At 39.3% G+C, this 17,260-nt stretch overlaps 2 protein-coding genes across 20 annotated transcripts in view; one reads left to right on the top strand and one right to left on the bottom strand.

Moving 5' to 3' along the window:
• Heph (polypyrimidine tract-binding protein 1 heph) overlaps positions 1 to 17,260 on the bottom strand; it is a 381,098-nt gene that overhangs the window by 230,734 nt on the left and 133,104 nt on the right. For 15 of the 19 annotated variants that reach the window (XM_083042016.1, XM_083042017.1, XM_083042018.1 and 12 more), the window contains one exon: positions 3,008 to 3,154. The exons of the other annotated variants lie outside the window; for them this stretch is intronic. In XM_083042016.1, coding sequence (XP_082898142.1) covers positions 3,008 to 3,154 — 147 coding nt within the window. The remainder of the gene's footprint in view (positions 1 to 3,007; positions 3,155 to 17,260) is intronic. 19 annotated transcript variants of the gene reach the window in all.
• LOC145938413 (esterase FE4) overlaps positions 1 to 17,260 on the top strand; it is a 139,409-nt gene that overhangs the window by 49,518 nt on the left and 72,631 nt on the right. The window lies entirely within an intron of this gene.

Genomic DNA, 17,260 nt, shown 5'->3' with positions numbered 1-17,260 from the left:
GCCTCGGGAGTTGGCCGCGGAATACGTGAATTCTCTGAAATCGCCCTGCGACCTGCATGAAACGGCGATTAACGCAAAGAAAATATACAGGGTATAAAACGCGCGAACGCGAGTTCGCGAGGGGAGGCTTCAGCTCGGCTCCGATTCGACTTGGCAGTTTCGCTGAAAGAGCGCCGCTTTGTGATGTAACGCACCCCTTCGGGCGCGAGAACGCCACCGGTGTATGGAAAGTCCTCCCGGTCGAACAGTCGCGGAACTGATCAAAGTGACGCGCGGTAAAACCGATCCGTAATGTAATCTTCGCTGCGCGAAACATCAAGCGGAGGCCCCGCGGGCATTCGTCCGCGCGCGAGTGCGCTGTTTCAAACAGCGAAAACAATAGCGGGCAATAGAACCTCGGTATAACTACTACATACTCGAGACACACAGTATATGAGAATACATGTATAAAGTCTAAACTATACAAGAAACTATATAACAAGAAACTGAACCTCCAACATCGGTTAACAATGTTGGGAGAATAACAAGACAAGGCGAATTTATGTGATTTTCCGACAGATATATCTGTTTAAATATATATATTAGAAAATTTTATCCAAATAAATTATACATATATATTCTTAATAATTATTATATATATTCTTCTCTTGTGTCGCGATAAGTATCGTTATATTACTCTATTTGGCGGGAAATAAGACTGATGGTAATATAATATAAATATTAATCAGACAAAAAAAAAAGATTAAAATATGGAGGATTAAAGGGAGTAAGAGAATCTTCGTCGAAGCCCGGTGAGCGCGTCAGCTCGGGGGCATTGTGTATTAAAATTAAGAGAATACATTAAGCGAGTTAATGTTATTCAGCTTTTTGTTCGCGGCGCGCGCACTTCTATAGAAACAGCCCTTCTTCGACGCCCTTTCGCCGGGGGCCCGAAAACACCCTCTTTTTCTCTCCCATTCTTGACAAGAATCCGGCGTTCTTTTACGTACTTTCCGTAACCGGAACTTTCTTTCGTCGAACGTTTAAAATCTCGTATGTACAACGTGTCACGAAACTATCTCTATAATAAACTACTAAAAAATGAATAACGATTATTTTCAGTATTGAAGTTACAAATATCTTGCATACGAATTATATATAATATACGATCGATTTCCGAAGAAAGAGAATAAAAGAGACTTTTTTTCTAAAGAGGAATGTTGGGAATACAACAAAAGAAGTGCGATGAACAAGATGTTAACTTAATTTCAAGCACACTTGACTTTCGCAATAATGGAAATTATATTTATGCCGGACTTATGAGTGAGGTAACTTTATATTCTATCCGCGCGGTTATCCTCCACCTGGAAATTGTTTAATTAAAGTGAGAATAGTTACGGAAATACGATACACCGCGGAAAACACAAAAGAAGCGAGAATAATGCAAGGAGTGTATCCCGAGGATTCTCTCAATCGTTAACTACCAATCGTTGAATGCACGCCTCGTCGACCCGCTTGAAAAGTCCCTTCTTACTTTACTTGTAAGGGAAACACACAAAACGTGTCCTTTTACAATGACAAAGATAAGTTACGTAAGAGTAACTCGACGTAACGAGATCTCACCTTTCGCGAGATTCTATCCGTGACGGCTGCATTCGAGAGACAAACTCTTTATTTTATCTTATTTTGTGCAAGGATTCGCCGCACTCTTGCTTCGATTTTTACTCACGGATTCCTCTGCTCTGTCGTTTTTCTTTAATTGGACGGGGGATTCCGAAAAATAAATGTGACAACATTCAAAATACAATAATTGCAGAAAATAATAATTAATTTAGGAATCAAAGAACGACGAATGGGTTAAAAACGTATAAAAAAACGCGAGTTTCTCGCCGAGCCAACAAAGCAACACAAAGACGTAGATGGAGATGCCTGAAAGTTCTAGTCGTACGCTTGTAACGATGAAATTCATCGGCAAGTTCATTATCCTTTTTTATCGTTTCGTACATCAAAAATGTGAAAGGAAATAGGTCATTTCTCTATACTCAAGAATTCACAAAGAACTGTCTTTAAGACTGACGCGTGCTGGCTCATGGTTTTACATTCTAAAAGAATGTCGAGCGAGTCGTTTCATGTTTAAAGGGGGAAAAAATCCTATCTCGTCCTTTAAAAAGACGTTAACATCGCACAATAAAATATTAATATTATCATTTGCCATATTTAATTTTATATCGTAACGTACTTCTTTCTTCCTTCGTGAAAGTCTTCATTTTTCACATTTTATAACTTACATTTTTAATCGTATATATTCTTCGCTCGCGCGATTCTATAAACCCGATTTTACCAGATTTCGCGAGGAGCTATACCGGAAGTAGCGTGACGGAATGTTGATGGTCGCTGCAGGTTTGTGTTATTTCAGAACATGGAAAATCGCCGAGTAAATTAGATACGCGCCGGGGTACAAACCTCGCCGATTAGCCAATACACTGTTCATCCCCTTCACCTCCTTCGTCGTTGGAAGTATTTCGCGTAGAATTTTAATTAATATTTCGCGGCTTTTAGGGCGCTCTCTCGCGCACGAGACTTGCAAAAGCCCAGAGAGATGAAAGACCCCAAGGACCAGCGAGGGGGAGAGAGGGGGGGATTTTTATATCGATACTAAAACATCCCGAATTGCTTCGAGGGGGAAAAACGAAGAGAAGAGCCGCCGAGGCGAGAGTACGCGATAGCCTTTCTCTTTCTAGATCGAAATGTTTGCGATCATCGTTAAAATCGCCCGCGGCGATTTCGTGGTCGGCCTATCAAAAAAACTATTCGTCGAAAATATCGACTCGAAACATATCGACGCGCAAATGCTTTTATACGTTGACTAAAATCGGGACTGTTCCGTATATTTGTATATTTATTTTTATATGCCCTAAAATACACTCTCGTTTACTCAAAATAAGCAATCGTAAACTTGTCGCAAATCAATTGTATCTCGCAAGACTCGTTTCTTCGAGCTTATCGAAGGGATAAATCGGGAACTCACCTTTATACCGAGAGTAGGCGTCAGCATCCCGTAGTCCGTAATGGGTGGCAGCATAACAGGGGGTAGGTTTGTCATCATCATACTGTCTAAATTCTTCACACGTTGATGTATCGAACACAGATCAATTCTATTGCTTATTAGACCTACCTGAAACACAAAGAAAAGAAACGCCAATGTTAAAAAAAAGTTTCCAAATTAATCCAATATAATTTAAAAAACGTGATAGCTATTTAGAAAACAATAAAGCACCACAGTTTAATCAGAAATAAAAAAGTAAAAATAGATAAGATAATTCCAACAAATATTGGTGTAATCTAAAACTGATGAAATAGGTAAAGAAAAGTCCAACACATCTAAATTTGATATTCCGATTGTTTGCGATACCGCGGAATTCATTGAAAACAATAGTTTCGTGAAAGTTTTACACGCAGACAATATTAGCCGCGACCACCCTCACTGACAGACTGTCACTTTGTCTGTCGGTAAATCGCTGAAACGCCAATCGATTGTGCTACTACAAAGAGCCGGCGGAGGCTTCCGACAAAGGACCGGAATAGTTTCCTATCCCAAACTTTTCCATAAACCAGTATAAACACACTATTGACATTTCCGAACGTAGTCTGAAATTCACGACGGAATGCGGGGATTCGGGAGAATGGGAGAGAAAGCGAGAGAACTCGCGGTTAAAATTTCATCCAAAGTCTCAACTGCGTCTCGTCTCCGTTCATAGTTGTGTGTATATAGTTACGCTTTAATTATACGAATCAACCAATCACAAAATTAATCCATTAAGCCCAGAGATCAGGATGTTAGGCTCGTACTGACGCTTGACTAAGTTTCGACGTACAGATCGGATCGCGCAAAAGTCAACGAGCCGCGAAGATCACGCGATTACGATTGCATTAGTTAATAAAGCCGCATTACTGAGCGTACCAGAATTCGGGATCGATATCGAAGGAATTATCGATTGAATTGCTCTCGAAATAAATATAGAACGATACTGTATATAGTGTTTTATAAGTTATAAGAGTCTACGAAATTTATTTCCCAGCATTTTTTATTAGATGATATAAAAATAAAGAACATTAATAACTGATTCTCTCACACACACAATTAATAAATACCCTACATTTTTAACCTTATGCTTTTATTTAAAAGCATTGTACTAATTTTTTGATAAAAAAATATATAAATATAAAATATTATTTATTTTTCAGCAAAAATATTTATATACGCAGAAGAAATTATCGTTCAATATAAATTTATTTTCGGAGAAGAAAGAACAACTTTCATCTTCTCTCAACTATATTATCTATTATATATCTTTCAAAATGTTGTATAAGAAAAATTGTAGTGCATCGAGATGCATCGTAACAAGGTAAAAAAATACGAAAATATGTTCACAAAATAAAAGCTGATGTAGAAATCACAACATCCCTCTTGAACCTTGTTCGATATAGGGTGGCTGTATCATTTTGTCACGTTCGCGCATCGTACGGCACCGGATAACCCCTGATATCGAGGATTCGCGGCGGAATCGTTTTGGCGGGATTTTCGATCCGAAGCAAGGCAGTCACGTATCGCGTCGCCCTGAGCCGGTCTAAGTGCTCTTCAATTACGCGGCGACGCAGGCAATTATGAGCGTAATCCTTTAAGATTTACATGGAAGACATGCAGGCAGACTCTGGTTTTAGAATCGGCTGAGAAGAGAGCGAGAGAGCGGGGAACGAAGAGTATGGAAGCACTTCCGGCGGCTACGGGGAACGCCATGTTTCCATGGCGTTCGCGGAAATAGAGATTTCGCGAGGGATCTTACCTCGGATTTCCCGGTTAAGCCGCCTCGGATCGTGCTGTTACAGCCTTCCCATCTCTCTCTTTCTATCTCTCTCTCCTCGGCATTCCACTCTCCGCCGACTTTGTCTCTTACTCTCAGATCGTTGAGAGCCACGTGACACCAATCTAAGTTTCGAAGTGTCTCTCTTTCCTCCATTCCAATGGTCCCCCTTCCCCGCCCCTTCTTTCTCTCACTCTCTCTCTCTCTCTCGTCTCTATTTCGTAATGCTATGCCTTTGCACTCCATGGCTTTTACACTGTCTCATTTCCTCGCTCTGCAACGTCAAGTGACATTATTCATTCGCGAAAGTTCGCCGAGCTACTAAATGCCGGGGCTGAGTGACCGTAAACAATAGAGACATAACATTGTTGGCATAACCGTTGAAATGACCAATTGCTGGGTGTGTAAATTTCGTATTAATTACGCGGATAAAGCATACGGTACGTTATAATTAGATGACATTTCATTTGTAGCGGATATCTCGCGCATTTTAAACCCGCTTTGTTCCGCTAATTCGAAATAATTACAGCGGCAAAATAATAATAGAGATCGATAAAATAATCTCATGCAATGAAAAGTATGGGAGACAATATTGGGTGCGTTTAATTAATATCCTTTCCAATTGGGATTTGTTTTCGAAAATAGTGTGTCAACTATATATTTCGTGAAAAATTAAATTCTTTTTTCTCGGAAAAATAAATAAATAACATAAAAATAATAACTTGAATACTTTACGGATTCTTAATTTTTTAATTTTTATATTTTATATACACAGACATTTATATTAGGAAAAATTTAGACATTTTGTGTATTATTAAAATAATACGCGATATTTTTTCAAAATATTTCAACTCTTGAAATAAAAATATTATCATACGCAATTTTTGTATATAAAATTCGACTCTCCTGCTCAAAATCTTCTCTTTTGATTCTGCACACAACATTGCCGCTAACTCATTACAATAAAAATATTATACAATAGTTGTTAAAAGTTTTCTATTTCGCATTGTTGGTAAATAATTAAGGATATCGAAATCTCACATATTGAAATGTCCCTAAACTATCTCGCTATGTGACAGAGTAATGTCGAGGCCGCGTTCAAATGAACACGGAAATAACGAAATGGCGATCGAGCGTGTAATAAATTACCACAACGGCGGCATCGGAGGCGGGAAATATGAGGCGCGCTTTAATGCACCCGCGAGATCTCCCGTGTATATCTATTGTGCAACAGCCGGTATAGGGAAATCGAAATGCGTCTGGTGGCCGTTCGTCGCCCCGTTCTACTTTTTTTCCTCAACGGCCCCGAGATATTTTATTCAGCGGCACTTCTCGCGCCGTTTGATATTGCAGTCTCATTGCATAAAATCCAAGGCCTGCATAAAACAACCCTTCGCGCCCACCCTCCTCGCACCCAGCGCTCTCACGTTGAGTCCCGGACATCCCGGAACACGGCCGAGACCTATGTTACGGTCGTGGAACGGGATTTCCTCGAGGAAGGTTTCCTCGCACCACCAATCGAATCCTCGAAAAGAATTTCCAAATGCAATTTCCAACCGAAAGCATTAGCTCATTAACGTCCCGAGTACATTATTCTTTGCAAGTGCTACTCTAAAGAATCTATCTCTGTCATTAGATTTGCAATCTCCCTTCTCGGAGAGATGCTATTGTTTATCGTTTCTTACAAATACTTTGATTTAGGTAAATTCTCTCTCGACATGATTTTTTTCTATAAAATCAAATTCCCCGGCTTTTATAACTGATAAAGTACAATTAAATCATTACGCTCCATTACTGTTATGTTATATCAAAGCACCGCGGCGTATCGTCGAGCTCAGTTAAAGGTTAACGTGTATCGCGCCGCTGTATCGGAGTATACCTACCTCTCATTGAATTTTTTCGCGGCATGAATACCGATGGAAATATGTGGAGTATGCGTGCCGCGTCCCAGCGGAGATAAAGTGAATTTTGAAAAATAGTTCGCGCGTATACACACATATCTGCGTCCGTTATATACATATATACACACAATCGTACAAACGCGAAATACTGGATGCATCGCATTTGCGGACGCTTACAACAAATATCTCGTTTTACAATATACTAGATCTCGGATCTCTTTTCCATAAATAAAGACGAGAAAAGTATTCACGCATATTTGTTGATACGATAAGAACCATGAAAAAATAAACTTTGTCGATCCGGATTAATTAATAGATTATACGGTCGATTAATGTGCTTCGTGAATCAAAAAGCGATATGATCTCCATATGTTTCGTAAATAAAAAAAAACGATACGAGAATCTATACAAATATATCAATTCGATAATATTACTAAATAATAACAGAGAGCATAGTAATTAATAATAATACATTTCGACATCGGTCCAATTAAATATGCTTTATCTAACTAATTAATTATGCACTCGATTACGCGAGAATGTGGAGTGCTATATATAAATTTGTTGCATATAATTAAAGATTATTTCGCATAATAATGGAACAGAGAAATGGCGATCTATCTTTCAGCGAAATCTTCCAATATTTCTTCATCTCGAGCGACTCATCGCGTGAGAGCGCAGTGATGAAATAACGTTATCGTTTATAATAGCAAGATGTATTATGTACTTCCCATAGGAAAATGCAGCGCATGAATTTTACGTTTTTTTTTACATCCTCGCTTTAACGCACGAAAGATTGATAAGAAATAATCGCAAGTAGCGGTTTCAACACCTGGTACTTAACAACGATATTGTAATTTCGATATTGCGAGCGTCCAGGTATATATAACAAGCGCTCACGTTTCCCGGCAATATCGTCCTCTTTTTCATTTTCGTTGCAATAAAAAAAAATAAATAAAAAATAAAGCGCAAACTCATACAAAGCAAAATAATCGGCGACACTTTCAAAAAACCATTCAGGTGCAAAATATCACGCAGAATCGCCATCAAGTGCAAATCGCCAATTATACCGAGATTATGTCGAGTGGTCGTTCGATCTGGACCATAATCGCAACACTCATCATCCGGGATCACGACCTTTAATCCGAATCGTTCCTGCGTCAATGGTTCGATACATGTACATGAGCGGTTATTTTCACGAATTTGATCCGCGGATTAAATCATCGCCGATCTCTTTTTCGTTGAATTTGTAACGCGACTTTAAAAAAAAATTCCGCTAATTAGTAATCGACAAATTCGTCAAAGTACAATATACAAAATATATGCTTCGTCTTTTTTCTTTTTGTAAATTAACCGATCAACTTTTTAAATTATTTTTAGAGAATTTATTCCGCCCTTTAATTCGTCGAATATCAGATCCAGGTTTCTTTTTAACGCGAGAGATGTTTTGCGAACTGCGCATTTCAATCTATAAAATGGCGTGAAAAAAATTCGTCGAAAAATCTAGGCGTTCGGAATCGACTTTTCAATCGCGGCAAAGCAATGGCGGCGCGTTTTCCGACGCGAGAGTGCATATAATATTTCCACACGCGAGGCGCAGGTTCAAAGCGACAATTGTGCACGTTATTCCAGTATTAAATACGGATAAAGCGGCTACGAGACGTGTCTACATCAAGGCTCTCGAGTCTTTCCGGCCGCGATTCCCACTCTCTCTCTCATCCTTTTCTCTATTTTCCATCTACTTCTCGTATGTGTTTCTCCCCCTGCTTTCATCCTTTATCGCACCGGTTTGCCGCCGGCCACGCTCGATCTTCGCGCTATCTCTTTTGTCCTCGTTGAATTTGCTTTCCGTCCAGTACTTTTCTCGTCGCCGCGGTTTGCGTTCGATTAATTCTGCATTACCCCGCAGCCAATTCGGCGCAGATTAACTCCACTCTCGTCAAGAAACACGCGCGGATGGAAAAAAAAAAAGGAGATACCTAGCGTCGATTGAGACTATGATAATTCACAAGAAAGTGCAGATCTAAATATACGTATTTATTTTGCGCTTTGCTAGCAATCTGTAGATCTTTAGGAAAATCTTGCAATTATCATATCCAGCCTTTAATAATAAGAGAAAAAAAAATAAAAGAAGAGATTTCTCAATATTATAGTTTCGCAAACGAAAAGAAAGGCGCGTTTAATAGTTGCACACGTGAAAATGTATGTGTCAGATTTTCGCGTTAAGTTGACGGTTCGCAACGGCCGATGGTTAACAGGCAGACGTTATTTCAGGAAGGTGCGAAGCGCGTAAATATACGTGTTGCAGCTTTTAGAGAAAATTTTGGAAAAATTATTCTCTCTTTTGGCTGTTACGCGACACGGTGACGTATTATCGGCAACGCGTTTTCCGATGCAAAAATAAATTCCCTTCTTTTAAAATGCGAGCGACTTTCGAGTGTTACCATTTCCGCAATTTGCCAAAATATCCGAAAATATAAAAATTTTAGACGAAAATAAATGACCAGATGTATAAACAGAAAGATTGTATTTCACAAAAAGTTTAAAGTTTACTTATTAATTGATATTATCATTTAATTAATATTAAATATCAAATTAAATTTTTTAAACATAAAAAAATATTTCGTACAAAAAGTCTTACGATATACGAATATATGTATTATTGAATTCAGTGTTGAGTTCAGTTTGGATTTGATTCAAAATATAATAAGATCGTCGTTCAAGGAGGGCTGACTATATACGAAACATACTACTGAATTTAGTGAAACTTTTTCTCTCTCATCACTACTCTTATTTTATAATTCTTCAAAAATGAAATTTTTATAAATCATATATAAGTCAATAAAGTAGAAATGCAATTCATTACTATTTTATATCAATAAATATTCTAATTCAACGTCTGTCTATACTGCAGTAATGCTTATATTTATTCTCTCGCCTTTCATTCTTCAAAGGTCTTTTTACAGGTGCAACGTTTGTCGAAAACACGCGGAACGGAAACGGCGCCGATATAATGGAGGAAGTTTCGGTCAGCATGACCGGAGATGACACGTGTTTTCAATTATTTTGTAATGCGACGCGACCGAGAAAACCGGCAGGGGTGTCGAAGCAATTTACATTTTTAGCCGATATTCGAGCCGATTCCACCGTCAGCTCGGTCTACCGTAACACACCCTCGTTCATTCCTCTCTTTCCCCGCTTCCTCCACAAATAGCGATTTCACCAAGTTTCGTCAAAGTTAGCGTATCTGTTGCCGGATTCGACACAGAACGTTGCGCAACGTTGATGGAAGAAGACTCGATGTAAAATTTCGATCGTGTTGTTCGATTTAATTGTCCCTTATGTAGATCAACTTGACACAAACGCGAACTAACTACCTACAAAGTACCGAGCGTCTCCTTCGCCTTGCGACAAGCAAACGAGCCACATATATTCTACGAAATCCTAAGGAAACCTCTTGCTTCCTTCCAGTTATTCCCAAGAGGAGCGCAGCGCGGATACCTAAGTTAGACACGGATCGTTAATGCTGCTATGAATATGCTGGGTTACGGCATAGTTGCAGTCTTACTTATCCGATATCCTCCTAGTTACCTTCTGGCTGTTCCAACTATGTGTTTATCGAGTAATTACCTAACGAAATTACGATCCATTCGTTAATTTATTTACCATTGCGCCATCGTTCAAGTTGATCGAAATTCTTGCGTCATTAAAAACGTATTTCTTCGTCGTACAACGATATTGGCGGCTCATAATGATTCTCATCGTTATCGCGCAGACTGACCAGGAGAATTATGCTATTAACATTCTCATCGGAGTATCTTAATACCAGCAAAATTCCCGATTGCCCGTGTCAGGCAATCGCCTCGTAGCCTTCCATTATCGCGACCGGCCGGGCATTAGAACGATTGTTGCTGAACGATAACGTCGACAAAGCGCGTCAGTTTGGTCTCTCTGCGAGCGACGCACACGTGCATACAAAATAGAGAAATGTACCCAACATCGGCGGATGTTAATGTACTCGCAATCGAAGTAATCGACGTCAGTTGCCAGTCTGTTTCGCGATTAGACGAAATCTCTCTCTCTCGCGCGCGCGCGAAACCGAGGCGCGGCGGCGGCAGCCCTGAATCCCGGGCAACAGGTCTCAGCAGCGAACGACCGCGTTCACCGGAATTCAATTCCAACCGGATTGTAAATGCGATTACAGCGGCGGCACGCGCTACATTACGACATTAAAGCGAGCGCGGCATCATCGCGGATAATCGATCGCCATTGTTTCGCGAGAGAATCGTAGAATCTGACTGCGCAATTACGTCACGGCGCTTTTTACGGTGGCTTTCACACGACTGACGCTTGTGAGGATATATGTGAGGAGCGAGAGTAATAGTCGAAGTCAATAACAGAGGGTGCTTTCCAATTAGTGACACAAATTGACACAAGTCGACACAAGCGTCATTCTGTCTTTTTTCAACATTCAGGAATAATAAAAGATAGAATGATACTTGTGTCAGCTTGTGTCAACTTGTGTCGCTAATAGGAAAGCACCCAGAGATTTTACATGTAAAAGATGTGATGCTTGAATATTTTCATACGAAAATATTAAGAGAGACGAGTATTTATATATACTTTACGAAAGTAAAAGAGGACTTTTTCTTTATAAATATATATCTTTATACTCTTCGTCTTTATAACCGTGGAAAGAAGTATATAATTATATATAATAAAGCTACTAGCTCGAGCTCATAGATTTAAAACTAAATGGTTAAGTCATCGTAAAAAAAGATATATACTTTTTATATAAAGTTTCTACAAATTTCTCTTTATGCGTAATTATTTTGACTTAGATTATTTTGCTTTCTTTATAGAGAACCATAAAAAAAGTATTACGAAGGAAAAGTTGGATTTTACAATTTTAAATCACATCCCCAACTTCACGCATCCCCGAAGTCGTCCTCTGGATGTCCATAATTTTGGGGAGGCTAATATATCTTTAGCATTAGCGTTCTTTTTTAAGATAAAAATAAGTTAAAGATTGATAAAGATAAATTTACAAAAAGGAAAAAATAATTAGAACACTTTCCCACGACACTGTCGAGAAGCAAGGATCGCGAAATTAGACGAAAATATTCGAGGAGTCGTCCCTTTAAACAGCAAGATCTCGTGTGAGGCGGCGCCCGAAGGAAACGTGTCCTAAGCAGAAGAGGCGTCGTTCTACGAAAACGTGCTCGGGTTTATAACGTAATAAATTGCGGTTCGTTAAACAGTTAATGGAGTTCGTCTAGCGGCACCCCCGCCGTCGATGGAATTACGAGGAGGCCGACGACGGCGGCGGCCTTCTCTTATACACGGCACGCTTTGCGAATTATTATCGACAGGTTAACTCTTTGGTTATGAACAGCTGCGAAGGATGCTGCTCTCTACGGCTATTGAACTGGGAATACGCAAGAGTAAAAGCTGATGCTTGTACTCGACAGTCGTATAGTGTAACAGACCTTAAAATTAATATAACGCTCGAATATATTTTAGCATAGAAATGAGCAAGAAAAATAAAAATTTCTATTTTAAAAAATTAAAAAGAAAAAAATTTTAAAAAAAATTTTTTTTTATCCTTATACATTCTGTATATAACTTTAAAAAGAAATATTATGATAGTATAGCCCGATTTTATATCTGGAACAAACATCTTCGGCTTTTCTCGTAATAAACTGTAAAAATACCGTCCTGCTCGTATATCGCGGAAAGAAGGTAGCGAGGACGCGGGATATACTCTTTTATTGTATTTTTCTTCAACAAGGTGCGAGAACGAGATGTTTTTAATAATTCGCCGCTTAGAGACGCGCGGCGATTTAATATCAGCTCGTAAGGACAACGCCGTCAGAGAACATCTTTATGAGAGGCGCAAGCTTAATTACCTTTGGCATCTCGCGCACATCCTCGCCCGCCCTCCTCTTTCTCACCCCCGTCACCGAGCACAACAAACTCCCTTCTCCTCCTCCTCCTGCCTGCTACAGAAATTCGCTATCTTTTTAGTGCAGAGAGCTCCTTTCCCATCCTTCGTCTTTACGTTATACACGTACATCCTGCTCTATAAGTCTTAGTTTTGCCGTCGCCTCTCCTCTCCCTTCCCCCTCCACCCCGCCGCCACAGCCTCAAAACATAATTAAAATTTTCTAATTAAGAATTTCGATAAGGAAGCGAACGCTCGCTTCTATATCCCGCAAAAGCGAAGGCTTTGCCTTGTCAGGACCTCGTCCCTCCTTCCCTCATGCCCCTTTCTCACCGGCGAGAATCCTTCGCGACCCTCGTTTGCCTTTGCCTTTGCCTCGTTTAATATCGAAGCCGCCCTGATGCACTTTCTGTGCTTACCGAATTAACGAATCCGGGTCCGCTGCGCCGAAAAGTGCTTCTTCCGCATCCCCCTTTCCCGAGACTATCCCGAGACTTTGCGACGATGTAACCGAGAATCGATATCTCATTGATATTTAATTTAATCTTAAACGCGTGCTTTTTTATCTTATTTATTTATTTATTTAATCTCGTAATTTTATATTGTCGTACCAGTCAGTATTATCTCATTATTTCTTTCACAAGATTTATATATCATTCATGAGATTAATCTCGTCTCTCTATACTCTTCTTTTATTTATAAATTATCGATGACGATTTTCTAATAGCTAATGAGTAACAAAAATGCAAAAGACACATCAAGACAGAAATTATAGAGCGATAAACTCTTGGATGTATATAGCAACGTATACATACGAGAACACGATGCACCGAAATCGTGCACCATCGAACGTCGATACGAGACCGAAGGGAAAGGAGAAAACGGAAGGGGAATAATATATCGAAGGACTCGGGATACTCAAATCGCGAGAGATCAATCGTGCGAATTACGAAGAGACGCGAAATACCGGGCGGCGTTACGTTTCCAACTGTATCCCAGCCGCCGCAACTCCTGGGACGAAGACTTAATCAGAATAACCGAGATTCCAGACTCTCTCCGTGACTCCAGGCCTGTGAAGCACCCAATTCCGGGTTAACCTCGTTCGTCCTTGTAACTAAGTGCCGCCGATCCCGTCGTGGATTCTCGTTTCGGTGCTTAATCGACTCGGCGGCTGCTTGCTCGTCGTCGTACGGGTCGCTGATCGAAAACCAAAATTCTCAATCGATCGATCAGCACGGATCAGTAGTAGATTGAGACTCGAATTTGCGGATTCGATAATTAGATTCTCGGCGAGGGAACAAAATGTTTTAAATCTGATGCAGATCTGCGGATGCGGAGAACGGAAAATAAAAAAGATCGAAGGGAAAATATCCTCTCTCAGGTTTCTCGAATTAAAACGTCATTCTTCACGAACATAAATAAAATATATTCGATTTAAACGTGTTATATTATCGCGACGTAATTATGTATTCTTCCATGGCGTATCGGTCGATAATTAGTCGCGATTAAACTTCGATGTTAATTATCCGACAATGTGGAAGCGCTACGAGTTAAAAATAGAAACTGCGCCTCGTGCAAACGAAACAAAATTGCGGGCGGTTGGCGAATTTTATCGGAATAATATGTTCACCGATATCGTATATCGAATGTGAACATTTGGAAAGATCCAATTAATGCGCGTTGGCGTCTCGCGCAAATTGGCGCGTCTATCTATCGGCGCAAAAGTCAAATCGACGATACTTCTTGATAATTACGTTATCTGTATTGATATCACTGACAAGTGGAATTTGTGTAAAGTCAATCCAATTTAAAATCGAATTTTAAAATAATGAATTCGTCCCACACATTTTTCGTAAGTAAATAAAGAGAAAAAAATCTCATTACGAAACTTAAGAAACCAAAATATTGCACTGCAAAATGCTCTAAACTGGCGAAAATGGAGAGAAAATACGCGTCTCCTGATACATTCCGCATATTTGTAATGTAATATCCTTAATAGGTTCTCCATGAAAAATGTCTTTTCAAAATTCCTCAAAATTCCACTAGCACGTGAGAATTTCGCTAACACACTTAAGAATGTGCAAGCATCGCGCGAGGAGGATTTTATCTTTATGACGACGTAACGAATCTAGGGCAGCTCGCTCGAATAATCACATCATATATTCATTTTTCCACCGGATTGTATATACCGACAGGAGTATACACGAGAGTTCTTTTTAATCTTCTCCGCATATCTGGGAGTTTTGCTCTGCGAGAACAAGCGCATATCGAATGTGCAGCAATAAGGCTGTGGAAGAAACGTTAATCTTCAATGTATACAGCAAAATGAGAACATTAGCAACATTCCGGACAAACAAGCACGAGCGATTTACCGCGCAAATGATTAGTACCGGTGTAAATCCCTGTTTTTAGCCCTCCCCTCTTACCCACCCGCTACCCTGGCGGAAAATTGAAGCCCGACACTAATTGAAAGTCGATTGAATGCGATGAATGCACCGGTCGATTTGGTCGTGTCCCCTCCTTCGAAAATCGCGGCATTCTCATTTCTTCCTCCCTTTCTCTCTCACTCTCTCTCTCTTTCTCTCTAGCTAGCAGTCATTGTCTTTGTTGCTGCGGGAAAATACACGGAAAAGCTTTCGATTCGCTCGGAGATCTCTTTGTACCGAGAGCGATGCGGTGTGGATATTTAACCCTTAACCGCGGGGCGGTTGCACTTTGGTTGGAATGCAATCCGCAAATTACAGATGCCAGATGAGTTTATTTTACATGTGCGTTTAAGAGAATTAATTTGCATTACGTTGCAGGGTCGCTTGTTTAGTCTTTAATCCAGAATACTGGACTACAAAAAATATTTCTTTGTAATAAGATAATTTAAGGATATTTCGACGTGTGTGATGCGAGCGTATTTCGATACTTAATTTAGCAATATTGTAAAAGCTGAAATCTCTCTCGAAAAAGTTAATTTTATTGTGATGATTCGAATGAATAAAATAAAAAATTCCAGTATCGTGAAAAAATTTTAAACGTTCTATGTATGCAAACAAAATTTATTTTATATAAAAAATGAGTTTAGATAATTTTATTTATTCATATATAATAGTCTTTCTATTTCTAATTTCATTTCGAGAATTATTATGTTCAAAGAAATATCATATTATTTTAATATTATACAAGATGTCTGCATTTTTTAATATCTTTTTTAATGTACAAAAAAAGAATATAGTTTACTGTTACGAATATAAAAAATTTTATAAATATCAAAATTTACTTTTAAGTGTTTGAAGTGTTTATGTTATATTGATTTTTATTTTTATATATACATATATAATAAATATGAAGTTCTCAAAGTAGCGATCTCTCAAATAAAAACATAAAAATATTTTTTACGTCGTTACGTCGAGATATCGTTAAATTTTTTTTATATATTGTATATAGACACAAATATTCATGCAAATATTCATGCACAAAAAAATATGAATTTATATACTTTTAAAATATAAATTTTGGTTCTCCATCCAAATTTATTTCCAACTAAAATCATGGTTAAATCAACGCGGTATATTTGTGATCAAAAGATCGACAAACTCCACATCGTCTCGCGAGAAGATGGCTGATCAATCGTCGTTTCGACTACTGAAATTCGGAGCGGGAGCTTATTAAGAATAACGATCGCGTCCCAATATTGAGGTAAACTTGACTTCCTCCACCATGTGTGTGTATTTAGACGAACGTCTACGATTTCTGCTGATGACACTGATACAGTCCCGAGCAAGTTCCCCGAGCACTTCAAACCCTTCCACCCCCGCGCCGCTCTCCGATGTCTAATTAGTTATTACTAATCGCCGTGAGTAGTTCGGTAGTAGTTCGATTTGCGGGCGCGTTCGATATGCATTGATGAGGAAAGGAGAGGAGAGAGGGAGAGAGAGAGAGAGAGAGAGATAGAGAGGGAGCTGGAGGGGATGGATTTCACAAACTCGCGTCAGAAGGGTGAAGGTTGCGCTCCCACTCGAGCAGACTTATATAAGCACGGAAACTCTCGTATCTCCCGTTTAGCGATGACGTGCAAGCGTTTTGCATCTCGAGCGATGTAAGGAGACTCGATGCACGAAATCTAATTTATGCATCAATACTCGATTAGTCTTTCATCATGGGGTCTCTCATTTAATATCTTAAACGCTACGTCTTGATATCATTTACAAAAACAAATCGCCACTCTGACAACGAGACAAAAGTGTCGCAGGATTTGAACTGACGAAAGCGGAAGCCACGTCGAGAGAAACGAGATCTCATCCTCGCTGTTTTATTTTACGCGAGACGGCGAACTTTTATCGAGACAAGTTGCTTTCAGCGCGTGAGAACAAAGAGTAATAGCGGCTTTACCCTGGGAAATACGCTAATGATTCGATACGTCTTCGCGACAATAAAAAATCTTGTCCTTATATACAGCAGGCTGTTATTTAGTGTACCGTCAGCTGCTTTTTGCATATTTCAGACAAAATCTTTCGTCTCTCTTGTCTGATATGATGTGACACATTTCAAACTTTGTGCGTATAAAATATTTCAAAAAAATAAAT

The sequence above is a fragment of the Prenolepis imparis genome, unplaced genomic scaffold (genome assembly GCF_030444845.1).
Source record: "Prenolepis imparis isolate NDT839.2.m4 unplaced genomic scaffold, iyPreImpa1.0 SCAF_7, whole genome shotgun sequence".
In the NCBI taxonomy this organism is placed as follows: Eukaryota; Metazoa; Arthropoda; class Insecta; order Hymenoptera; family Formicidae; genus Prenolepis; species Prenolepis imparis.
Note: the sequence above shows the minus strand (reverse complement) of the source record. Positions and strands in the feature narration are given on the sequence as shown.